Here is a 12,667-nt window from a genome sequence, read left to right as displayed (position 1 = left end):
TCGTAACCACGTCTCTTAACAGGTGCCATTTATGGTCCTTATACACAGTAGGGTAATATTACGTTGAAGCACAGTACGTATCACTCTGCGAGGCTCCTCGGTAGCCGTAATGCTCTGACAATCCATCAACCGGTGCAGCACCGTAGCTTACCAAAGTCGTACTAAAACATTTTTTGACAGATTGCTGAGCGCTGTGTACCACATAAAATCTGTTCGCGGCCATCAAGCACAACCAGAATTCATACATAAGGCGCGCTGTCAACTTTTGAGAAAATGAAAGGATTTTAGGCTGTGCAGTGCCTCTGGGCTGCATGGCGTTAGCGTGGTTAGCTCGTTAGCGTGGTTAGCTAGCTAACACGTTGACAGCGTCCAGCCCCACGCACGGGGCGATGCGCAGTAACTCGTTAACGGAGATTTGCCATGTCCATCTTGTCGCTTCCTGCAGGTGAAGCGATGGGGGAGGAGGGGGAGTTGTGTTCAGTGAAGGAGAGGCGAGGCCGAGTAATGTTGCGTAAAGACAAAAGTGGACGAAAGAGAGGCAAACTTGCGGCTCCACAAGTAACATAGACTATATCGATATAAAGGATATTGTCACATCTTATATCTCGTATAAAAATATATCGATATTTTTTAAAAACTCGATATATCGCCCAGCTCTATTGACAGACATCACCAAAAATGATAAATACCTTCCAAAACCAAATTTCTGAAAACACTAGGGAGCGTACACCTACAAGTATTGTAGTCTATCCTTACATGCATGAAGAAAGATGGCCACAAGTTAAGAAAAAAGTTACATGTAGAAGATGGTAACTAGTTTATCGGACAAAATAGGTCTGCCTCGACTTGTTAAGAAAAGCAGTAAGAGTCGGGGAATAAATTATTTTAAAAAAGCAACATGTAAATGATGGGTCCAATCGCCCAACCTTACTGTGTGCTTCCTAATGTGACGTTTATACACTATGATGTAGATTCATGCATAAGTGAATCAATCTTAAAGTTTGGCATTGTTTTTCCCCATCAGTTTTGCAACATGATTTTATAACTGCAATGAAAACCAACAATACCACAATACAAACAATACCACCCTAACTTTACCTCGTAAAGCCTCAACAATGAAATATCTGTGGATGTTACAGTGGGCTGCGTTTATAGATATATTTCTGGCACTGCAGTGAAAAGGCATTATACACTGATTTTCGGCCTTGTCTCATGTGCACAGAGATTCTCTGAATCTGTTGATGATAGTATGTACTGTAAATGATAAGATATTCAAAGTCTTCACAATTTGGTGTTGAGAAACATTAATCTGAAATTGTTCCACAATATAGACACAGTTTGCTTCTTACTGGTAAACTGCCCATCTGTATTTCTGAGTGCCTCACTAAGATGCTCTTCATACCCAACCTGTTGCTATTGCAAATATTAGTCAGACTGTAAATAAAATGCAGCTTTTTTTTCTTATCTTTAAATGAAGCCTGGATTTGCCCCAGATGCTCCATTATGTCATGAAAGCCTGTGCCCATGAGCATAGATGGCTTCTTTCCAGCAGGAAATCACCATGACGAACTGCATCTTTGTGTGGGCGTCTCATACAATACAAAACATCCATACTCAGTGATAATGCGGCTCTGTCTTACAGAAATGATACTGTTACCAAGCTTTACTGCAACATAATGCACAGCCTGTGAATGAAAGAGATAAACAAACAAATATTGTTTGCAAGGCTGCTCTCGCTTGAAAGCGGTTATTTCCTCTATAACGGTGGAAATTTCTCTTTTCCCCAGGTGTTTCTCAATGTTTGTAAGTATATATTACCTTGCTCTTTGCCTCAGTTGTAGAAAGAAGCAGCGTAAAGCAATCTTAAGTGATCTAAGAGTAAATATGTGTACTTGTGTAAGAGAAAGACAGAAAAAGGATTATGTATGAATGAAGGATGTGTTACCTGCAGCAGGTGGTCCCAGCAGCATGGGGAAGCACTCCACGATTGTGACAAGTCCAACGGCACTGGGGAAGCGCTGATTTCCCATCAGATCCATAAGGCATTCAAATATCAGGGCGAAAACCATCCCAAATCCCACACCAAAAAATACTGCGTAGACCACCAGGAGGGTATAGCTCTTCATCAGAGGGCACAGCAAATGGCACGTTCCATTAAAAACCATGGCAAAGCTGAAGAAGTACTGAATTCTAGGCCTGATCCACTTGCTGTTGGCTACCAGGCCAGTGCCGGGTCGAACAAACATGTCAACAAAGCCCATAATGGAGAGCAGGTAGGCCGCAGAGTACTTCTCAACACCTTGGCTAACAGCATAGGTAGACAGGAACACAATGGGTGCATACGCTCCAAAGATGAACATGACATTTCCTATTAGGTAAATGACAAAGCCCCTATCCCTGAAAAAGGACAGATCCACAAACTTCTTTGTGTTCTTCACACAACTTCCTTTTATCTTAGTCTTGCACTTATTTGGCCGATCCACGTTTTGCTGCGGTGCACAAGCGAGTGTCTTACAAACAGGTCGCATGAGGGCTCCAGCAACACAACAGTTGAGCATCAGAGCCCCCAGGATAAGGAGGCTTCCTCTCCAGCCATATGTGCCCAGTAGATATTGGTTAAGAGGAGCCAGGAAACAAAGGAACACTGGACTGCCAGCCATAGCAAGTCCATTGGCTAAAGGACGCCTGGCCAGAAAATATTTACTGATGATGGTGAGAGATGCATTCAGGTTAAAGGCGAGTCCACAACCTGCATGTAGAAAGATTGAAAACATCTCAGTCACATTCCAAAAACCCTCAGGAAGAAAAACCCTACTGAACCTAAGCTCCAAAGGGTACTTAATTAAATTAAGACTAAATCTGCCGGCTGCTCATTAAGGTTCCATCTCATTTCACTTTTGCCATCTAAAATCTCATTACAGGACTCTGGAATTATTTCAGAAATAATTTCTCCATTCAAGTAGAAATAAATTGGAGAGCCTGGGTAATACATTTACTCACTTGCCTTTCTATGCATCTAATTGGACCTTATTTTGAAGAAGATGAAGAGTTACAGTTAGATAGCTACGGTGTTTAGAATTTCTCCCTCTAATGTCAGGGTATTCTTATGATGCATAAAGTTTTTGTTGTTTGGTTGGTTTTTTTAATGCATTTAAATGGGGATTTACTATATTAGGCTTTTAGGGGGACATAAAAAGTGTAATTTAGCAATTTTTTCTTTCCTAATGAGGGATTTCACATTATTTTGACTTTAAATTAAAAATTTAAAGTCAAAATATTGACAATAAATGTGACATCTACAAGTCACCGAATTATGACACTGTCCCCTAAAACTTAAGAGGAACACTTAATCATCACAGTATAATAACATATGTTAAAGCTGCTGCCAGACTTGTTTTGGTGCAAGTGAAAGTGACAACAGGTTGTCTTCATTGGAAAGGCAACCATTTAGTTGTAATCCAGCTCCTCCAGGATGGCACATCACCTTCTCAAAAATGGTTTGCTGTGTCTCCCAGCACAGTCTCAAGAGTGTGGAGGCCATTACACAAGGAGACAGAGCTGCAAAGGGGTGCCAACCCAGCAGGAGTGGTGTCAGCTCCTTTGTATGGGAAGGAACAGGACCCAGCAAAATGACCTCCAGCTGGCTGCTCGTGTGCATGTTTCTGACCAAAGTGTCATAAACAGATTCCATGAAGTGTTCATAACCAGCACCGTGCAGCTCCAATGGCATTCGCCAGAGAACATCAGAACTGGCAGGTTTGCCGAGAGCTCATCTGACAGATCTGAAAGAGTCTGGAGACGCCATGGCAAACCTGTGGTCTGTGGCCACCACATGCAAAACAGTTTCTACGTTCCTGGTACCCGTCCAGTGCACCTGTTGCCATGTTCATTTACACCGAAGCAGGTGAAATGGATTCACAATGGTTCATGCTTTCTGACTGAACAGACTGACACCCCTTTAGGTTCTATTAAGTGTTCTATTTATCTTATTTTTAATGCATTTTAATGCATAACAGTGTGTTTTAAATGATCACGGAACCCCAAATCATGACGTACCAAAAATAGTAATAGAGGAATTTTCCATGCATTTGTGCTGTCACACCTGGATTATTGTATTGCCTTATTTACAGGCTTAGATAAAACATCTTTAACGCCTCCAAGCAATGCAAAATGCTGCAACCACACTAACACATTCTAGTAAATGAGCTCACATTAACCCTGCTTTATCATTTTTAATTTGGCTCCCAGTTGACTTTAGAATTTGTTTAAAATTTCTTGTATTACATACGGACTAAATGGACAAGATCCAAACTATACATCTTGTCATCATTTTGTGTGTGAAAAACACTATAGAAACTATTTAAATGATGCTCTTAGTTCAATTATAAATATGTACTATCATCAAAATGTCCTAGAAAGTGTTGAGATTAAATTATTTGAAGTGCCTCAATTCTATGCTTTATATTAACTAAAATGCCATATAACCATATAGTGTAGTATTAAGTGGACACGGCCCTGAAAATAAAGGCATTAGATTGCATGTCCTTGGGGGGTAGAATGCTGTAGACTCTCGCTCATGCTTGCCTGGGAGAAAGTAAATAACAGGGGACCATCTTCTAGTAGAAAGTTACTGAAACACTGTTGTTTAGACTAGAGAGGGACCAGCAGATTGATTGTTTGATTGTAACTGATTGTTTATTCTGAGAAAAACAGGTATGGGATATTAAACTGTTCTGTGATGCATTATACTGCTGATTTATAAGAAATACTCTTTCCAGAGAATCATGGCCTTATTTTTCTGATTAGAAAGAACAGATCATACTGCACAGGAAGCCCAGGTCATAACTTACGCTCACTGAGAAAAAGAAAGAATCTGAATGTTTAGTTTGGAGGGGGGCCGAAGCTTTGAGAATGTGAGAAACGGTCAGACACGTCGAGATTTGCCGGACACCCTCCTGTGCACATCTCCCGTCCGCACGTTTGTAATGCTCAAAGTGTTTGTGTGGAATAAAGAGAATTGCATTGATTAAAGAGATTGTTGATTGACCATTTATACACCGAGTGTTGTTCTTCCTTCAGCCCAAAATTCAAAGAGTTGGGGTATTTAACAAAAGTCCACTGTGTGTATAACCAATGCAGTCAATCTTAGCAACACAGATTGTTAAACCTGAGGTGTGTGCAGAGAGACAAACCACGAAACTGTTCATGTGATCTTGTGTTGTGCTTGAACGGTGCCAGGCAGGTGCTCCAACCAATCAGAAGGATTCATTATTCCAGTGACAAGGACAGCATACCTCACCAGTTTCTCAGCATCACAAACACCAGTGAGAGAATGAATGAAGGAGTATACGAGGAGGAATAATTCTGAGATGTATTTCACTGTGTGTGGGGTGCTTTTTTATTAATGTGCGGGTGTTTGTGTATGTGTAAGCATATGTCTGCATGACTTCTAGGCAAAACTGCCTAATGCCTGTGTGTCAGTGCACTAGGCACAGGGGAACAGTGTAGAGCCCACACATGCCCCAGGCACCACACATGGCCCAGCCACTCGCTGTGCCTATTAATCCTTCACAGGGGCCCTTGGCTGGGTAATGAGCCTCTTAGGATGGCAGAGAGCCCCCATGTGACGAACCTGATTGGCGCTTACGGAAGAGTACAGAGGGCCATGGAAGATCATGCTCTCTGGGATCAGAGACAGTTCTGTCTTAATTACTGTCCTGGTCCTGGTCCCCTCGGTGCTCTAACTGCACCCTAGGAGCCGGGGCAGATGCCCAGGGCCTTCAGGAAAGGCATGGCAGTCTAGTTATGGGGAGCAGATCTGAACCAAGAGATTCTAAAAGCGATGTGAAAAGATGCAGACTGCCAACATCCCAATCCCACTGGGACCAGGATTGATGGGAATGCAAACTGAATGGTAAACAAGTATGGCATGATATCTTGGTTTTAGTCTGTGATCAATTATGAATTCCCAAAGTGAGACCACAAAAAGTAAAAAACTGTTCAAGCAGCAGTAACACATACTGCTTAGAAATAAAAGTACTGTACCTCCAATGACGCCAATGCAGAAGTAGAGATAAGCGATGGAGCTCCCAAAAGATGCAGTTACCATAGACCCTCCACACATCAGTCCACCCATGATGACTATTGGTCGGCTCCCAAAACGATTGACCAACATGCTGCTCACCGGTCCTGCAAAAAACAGATGAGCACTGAGAACGAGCAGTACATTCTTGTATTATGTTACTTCTTAATGTCGCCAAAGTTTTAGTAATCTGGGTACCTACTACTTGAAGGTAAACTGATGGGTCTAAACCAGTGAAATTCATCATGTGATCATAGGGCTAAATTCTGCCACACAATTTTGTAATGAATAGCTCAATAAACAAAAAAAATAACTTGAGTTTCATGTTTTTTTTAATGTCTGTTCATTTTATCTGAAAAGCATTATTATTTGCGCATTAGCTGTTGAGCATCCCTGATCTAAACCAAGGGCAAAAGGACATGACAGAGGGTGACAGAAGACCTCCACAGCAAAGCAACCTGGCAACTCATTAAACATTCCCCTGATAATGTAAAACACTACACCCAGTGATCAATCAGCAATTAAAAAGCCTTTTATATGCTGTCACTCTTTCCTTCATTCATAACCTTGCCTGAAAGAGTGACATTGAACCACAAGTCATTCTCCAGAATAATGAAAACCTCTATATTCTTATTGCTAAAAGACAAACTCAGTGAACTTACACACACTTCTCGAAAAAAAAATTAAAGGAACGCTTTGAAAACGCATCAGATCTCAATGGGGGGGGGGGGGGGGGGGGGAAATACGTATACTGATGTGGACTGTGTTAGGAATGAAAAGTTCACACATCGTTTGAAGGCAATAAAAGTGATCAACCTGCCCCCCAAAAATCAAAGTGGATAAAAATGATGCAGCAATTATGCTCAGTTGTATGTCCCCCATTACCCTGCATGCATGTGTGACAACGTTGGGGTGTGCTCCTAATGAGACACCGGATAATCTCCTCCCAGATCTGGACCCGGGCATCACTGAGTTTTAGCAGTATCCTGTTTTAGCAGTTGTCTCATTATTGCCCCTCTAGTGCAGCTGTTGTTAATTTCATTAACACCAAAGTGGGTGAAACTGATTAACAGCCCCCTCTGCTACTTAACTTACCTAATCAATATCCCAGCAGTTTAACTGAACTGATGCTATACTCTGATTAAAAGCTGTTCCTTTAATTGTTTTTTAGCTGTGTAGTTCAGTGGTGGTAGCAGTGATAGATTAAATCTTTTTGCATGTCACAAAAACGAATAATTTGTTCCAATTTCTTTCATTTTTGCACTAGCAGTGTGATTCTTAAAGAGCCATTAGCTGAAGACCTTGCATATCTCAACATGGTGCAGTTTGTCCATAAAGAAATCTAGGAAAACTGGACAAGTAGAAGTTATGTCCTTGGGAAATAGGGAAAAAGCATTCTTAAGGGAGGCTGTAGGGAGAAAAGGCTGAGGTATTCCCAGTTACACAAGAACTGGACTTAAAATCAGTGGCAACAGATCTTATGGAGTGATTAATCCAAATGTGAAACTTTTGGTTCAGATCAGTGAGTGTCTACAACCAGTGGAGGCTCTGTTATGGTTTGTGGCTGTATATCAGCCAGTTCTGTTGGGCATCTTGTCAAAACTGATGGAATAACAAATGCAGAAAAGCATTAACAGATTTTGATCCACCACACAATGCCGTCTGGAAAGTGTCTGATTGGCAAAAACTTCATTTTTCAGATCATGATCCAAAAACACACCTCCAATGCAGTAAAAACATACCTGAATTTAAAAAATAAAAATACAAACTCTCGACAGAAAACAACAAAAGGCAGCCAAGATCCAAACAACAGCTTCAAGAAGCCTGGAGAACTATTCCTGAAGACTACTTAAACAAAGCGTGCCTAAGACAGATCAGGCTGTGTGAAGAACAGAGGGGGTCATACCAAATACTGACATTCATGCTTGTTAGAATGATACAATATTTATTCTTTTTACCATATATACTCTATTTCCATGTATGATTTGACATGTTTTAATAAATTGCTGCACCTGTGTCCCATTTTTCTAGCAAAATATAAAGGAATGAAGGGTGACTCAAGACTTCTGCACAACACTGAATGGGAAATCGAATATCCACCCAGCTGTTTATACAGTTACACAGGTTCCAAGCAGGGTCAAAGATAGATCATCGTTTTCGCTGTAGCCGTGTCACAATAGGGCATCTCTTGTTCTACCACCGTATCCATTTCCATTATAAGTTTATCATTGTGACTCGTTGAGTCAGAGGTTTCCTGAAAAGGCTGTCATGTCTTTCCCATGGGGGCCTGGTGTCAGACCCCACTGTGCTGAACCTTCCTCTGATATATTCCCCTCTTTCCTTCTCCTCCGCTAGGTGACATTGTTGAATCCTTGCCAAGGACAATATGATAAAGTCCTGTGCCTGAGCCACATTGGAGGGGAATATTTCACTAGTTAGGCCACTCTGATTTGAGTGCAGGTGAGTAACATAGCGTGCTGTCCTGCAACCTTGAAAGCAGATACTAACAAACTCAGGTAAAAAAAAAAAAAAAAAAAAAGACAAGAAGAAGAAAATCACACTAAATAAAAACTCAAGATTCTACTTTTTTCTTTCAGCAGTGAATAAAATATTTATGTCTTCACAAACTCGTAGAGAATACAGTTTTTGTTACCTTTATTTATTCTCAACGTTAGTATTTTGAAGACAGTATATAATATATCTAAGTAGGGTTTGATTTGTGACATCTGACTTCACTTCTACAAACCCAAATGTAGATGTCACATGCAGTGGTGCTTACTTCCATAAATTCCCTTTGGACCTCAGTGAAGAAACTTAAATTTAGGTCAGGTGACTTACATGGTAGCAACGTTTACTTTATTAGGCAGCGGGTGTAGTCACTCATGTGAAGTCAGTTATACTCATTACTGTATTTCTCTATCTAAATTACACCCATACACAACAGTCGTGCCTTTGCAGCGGACACAGACACCACACAAACGATCTTTATGAAACTGGGATTTTTGTGTTTATGATGCTTATCGCCAAGTACAAATGCACAGAGCAGACTTCTCAAAATACTGATCTGTCTGCTGTCGGCTGGTTTGAAGCTGTGCTTTAGTAATGCTTGATGCAACTTCTTACAGAAGGTGTAGAGAAAGTCTGATCAACAGACCATGATCGGTGCTAGTATGGGGTGTATGTGGTATGTCAGAGCTCTAGGACAACTAAAAACGCAAAAGAACAAGAGACCCAAAAAAAAAACCTCAGTCTGGTTAACCTGTAGGCTATCATTTACCAGCCAATACAAATGTGTTCTCTAGTAGTGATAAGAGTACTGATTTAGAGGTGCTGACTACAAAAAGTGTGATGGCCTAAAGGTATGAGGCCACACTACACTGCATTCCAAGCAGCTCTGGGTTTGAGATTATCATATTTATGCTAAGCAAGTGGTTTATTGATGTAGCATCACATATCACAGCTGACAAAAACAGACAGCAGAAGACTATTCAAATTCAATTCAGTTTTATTTATACAGCGCCAAATCACAACAACAGTTGCCTTAAGGCGCTCTATATTGTAAGGTAAAGTCCCTACAACAATAAAGCATACAGTAATGCTAACTATGTGGATAGGAAAGCTTAGAAACAGTTTAACCAATAAAGCACACACAAAGTCAACTCACCTCCTGCATACATGGCAGCTAGCATAATAGAGGAAATCCATGCTATTTCACTGTAGCCAGCCTGCAAGTCTTCTTGAATGTCTTTAAAGAAAATGGAAAGGGCTTTGGGTGTGGAGTAGGCAAACCCAATGGAAATATGGGCTCCAATCACCACCATCCAGCCCCAACCGCCATCCAGGGGCTTGGAGCCCAAAACATCTGCTGGAGCAGGAGGCATGTTCCTGTTCAGAGTACAGTGTAGGGGGACACAGTGTTACACTCGCTGCATGCATGAACAAATCAGTACAATCTAAGTAAAACACACAAGCGCATATTAATTTAAAACGAGGAGTCGGATTTCAAAATAAAAGTCTCAACATCATTCTAAACTTGCTGACAGGTAGTTGAGACATGGACTCACACCGAACCTAAACTTTGGGCTGTTTTCAGATTCTGCGACATGCTAGACCACAACGGCCATGATTGTAAACAGAAGCGGGTGAAATAACCTGCAAAACTACGCAACAAAGCAAGCTCTTGTGTAATATACTGCTGCTGCTGTTGGTGGTGGTCATCATAATGGGAAATGTGTGATTTCTTCCCTAGACGTATTACAATACAGCAATACCCAAAGATCTGACACTGCAATTCCACATTAGAGTTTTTTACAAGCCAAGATAACTTTTCCGATCACTCCGTCTCGTTAAACCGTTACGCGCGGAGTGGAGCAGGAACGCTACTCACCACCACGTGGACAAAGAAACCGGTTTCCCAGTGTGTGTGCATATACTGCAGAAAGCCTCACTGCATCTTACCGTTCACTGAGCGTCTGCGCAGCCTCTCTTTACGAAGTTCCTGACCAAAGTTTCACCAGCCTACTGCTTTATTTGACTGCTGGTCACATGTCGCACACATGGGCCCGAGGTGATCCGATTCACTAAAATCAATGGGACATGAGCTTTGTCTCCTCTGCGTTTTTCAGCCACACTGCTGTCTGCGGCGGCATTCAGTATGACAGCCGAAGGAAAAACGAAATTCTACAACTACTAAGCTATTACAACAGGAAGAAAGCTGTTATGGCTGTGTGTCCTTTACCTTTGGCAGACATAAAATGTTTTCATGTACTTAATGATGGTTTTCAGGCGTTTTCCAAGCCAAAATGAGTTAATCTGACACATCCCATTATAAATTGAGGTCATAATCTAACTACTCAAGATCCGCCTCTTCTACCGGGTGAAATACACACAGACTGGACACTTTATTAGGTATAGCTTTCTAGTACTGGATTGGACCCACTCTTGCCTTCAGAAGTGCTTTAAAACTTCATTGCACAGATTCAACAAGGTGCTGGAAATATTTCTGATCTCAAATGTGCTTTACTGAACTGAAATCTGCTAACTGTGGAGGTCATTTGAGTACAGTGAAGAAGAAACCAGTTCAAGATGATTTGAGCTTTGTGGCGGTGGTGGTGGCATGTTATCCTGCTGGGAGCAGCCATCTGAAGACAGGTACATTATAGCCATAAAGGGATGGATATGGTTGGCAATAATACTCATGGAGGCTGTTGGTGTTTAAATTATGCTCAGTTGGCAATAAGGGGCTCAGGATGTGCCAAAAAAAAAAAAAAAAAAAAAAAAACCCTGACACCATTACACTACAAACAGCTGCCTGAACTGTTGATACGGGGCAAAAAGGATCCATGCATAGACCATGGGCAGCAAACTCTAACCCTACCAAATGTCACAGCACACAGCATAATATTCCTGTTCTTAGCTGACAGGAGCGGTCTTCTGCTTTTCTAACCTATCTGCCTCAAGGTTTGACATGTTGTGCATTCAGAGATGCTCTTCTGCATACTTTGGGCCTAACAACTGATCATTTAAGCTACTTTTTTTATAATCCTATCAACTCAAAGAACACTAGGCATTCTCCTCTGACATCAAGGCATCGTCCAATAGTGGACACTTTCTCTTTGTTAGGCCATTTTCTGTAAACCCTATAGATGGTTATGCAGGAAAATCCCAGTATTTCAGTAGTTTGAAACACTGAAACAAGCCTATCTGGCACCAACCATTGCACACGCTAAGCCATTAAAACCACCCTTCTTCCACATTCTTATGCTAAGTTTAAAGTCCACCAGGTCTTCTGGACGATGTTTGCAAGTCTCAAAGTGTTAAACTACTGCCATGTGATTAGCTGAGCAGATAACAGTTACATCTGTTCAACTGTTCACTAAGTGTCCAGTGAATGTAAATGACCTGGCATAGCTTTCCACTATCTGTGACACAGCAGCTACAGTATAAGTATCAGAGAAGTTCAAGGTAGGAAACATTTTTAGGATCAAAAATATCACAGTGGAACACAACAATATACAGTTGAGGTCCAAAGGCCTCAGTCACTTGAAAGTTAAAAATAAACAGAATAAAGATAAAACATTTCACTTTTAATAGTTTTATTTTCAAATTATGTGCAAGGTGAATTTCACAGTTGAGCTCAACAACCACTATAACCTGAAACCCAAAAAAATAAAAATAAAAAAACAATAGAAAAATAAATGGATTAAAAAGACACAATGGAATAGCACCCATAGGTGATGCATGAAGATGACCAGAACGAGCTGTGTTTGGCCGCACAGGGCAGCCAACTCTTAGGAGAAAGCAGGTTTTATAGCTTTGTGTATTACATGACTGGTGTTTGAAATATGTTGTAACAATGTAGTTACTTCAACTGTAATGCTTAGTTTCAGTGAGATGTTACAAAGATACTACTGTACTACGGGGTGGAGGGGGAGGGGGGGCAAATCAAAATATATCACTCGTGCGGGTAATTTTTTTTTCCCCCTCAACAGAACAGGATTACTCTATTATAACTAAACAGATAATTATGTAAAGAAAAAACAAAACAGCCACTAGAGACAACAAAAAGAAATCACATCTATTTTT

The 12,667-nt window shown here is 41.0% G+C and overlaps 1 protein-coding gene across 2 annotated transcripts in view; it reads right to left on the bottom strand.

The window, feature by feature from the left end:
• Positions 1-12,262, bottom strand: part of LOC146518955 (monocarboxylate transporter 2-like) — a 34,000-nt gene extending 21,738 nt beyond the window's left edge. Inside the window, exons 1-4 of one of the 2 annotated variants that reach the window (XM_085159846.1) lie at positions 10,470-12,262; positions 9,747-9,967; positions 6,046-6,189; positions 1,946-2,749 (exon numbers count right to left, since the gene is read on the bottom strand). In XM_085159846.1, the coding sequence (XP_085015972.1) occupies positions 1,946-2,749; positions 6,046-6,189; positions 9,747-9,963 (1,165 nt within the window). In that variant the 5' untranslated portion in view covers positions 9,964-9,967; positions 10,470-12,262. The remainder of the gene's footprint in view (positions 1-1,945; positions 2,750-6,045; positions 6,190-9,746; positions 9,968-10,469) is intronic. The other variant, XM_085159845.1, reaches the window with a different exon arrangement.
• Between the last annotated feature and the right edge of the window lie 405 nt (positions 12,263-12,667).

The sequence above is a fragment of the Neolamprologus multifasciatus genome, chromosome 5, assembly GCF_963576455.1.
Source record: "Neolamprologus multifasciatus chromosome 5, fNeoMul1.2, whole genome shotgun sequence".
Lineage (NCBI taxonomy): Eukaryota > Metazoa > Chordata > Actinopteri > Cichliformes > Cichlidae > Neolamprologus > Neolamprologus multifasciatus.
The sequence above is the reverse complement of the archived record's forward strand: the minus strand, read 5'-3'. Positions and strand labels throughout refer to the sequence as shown.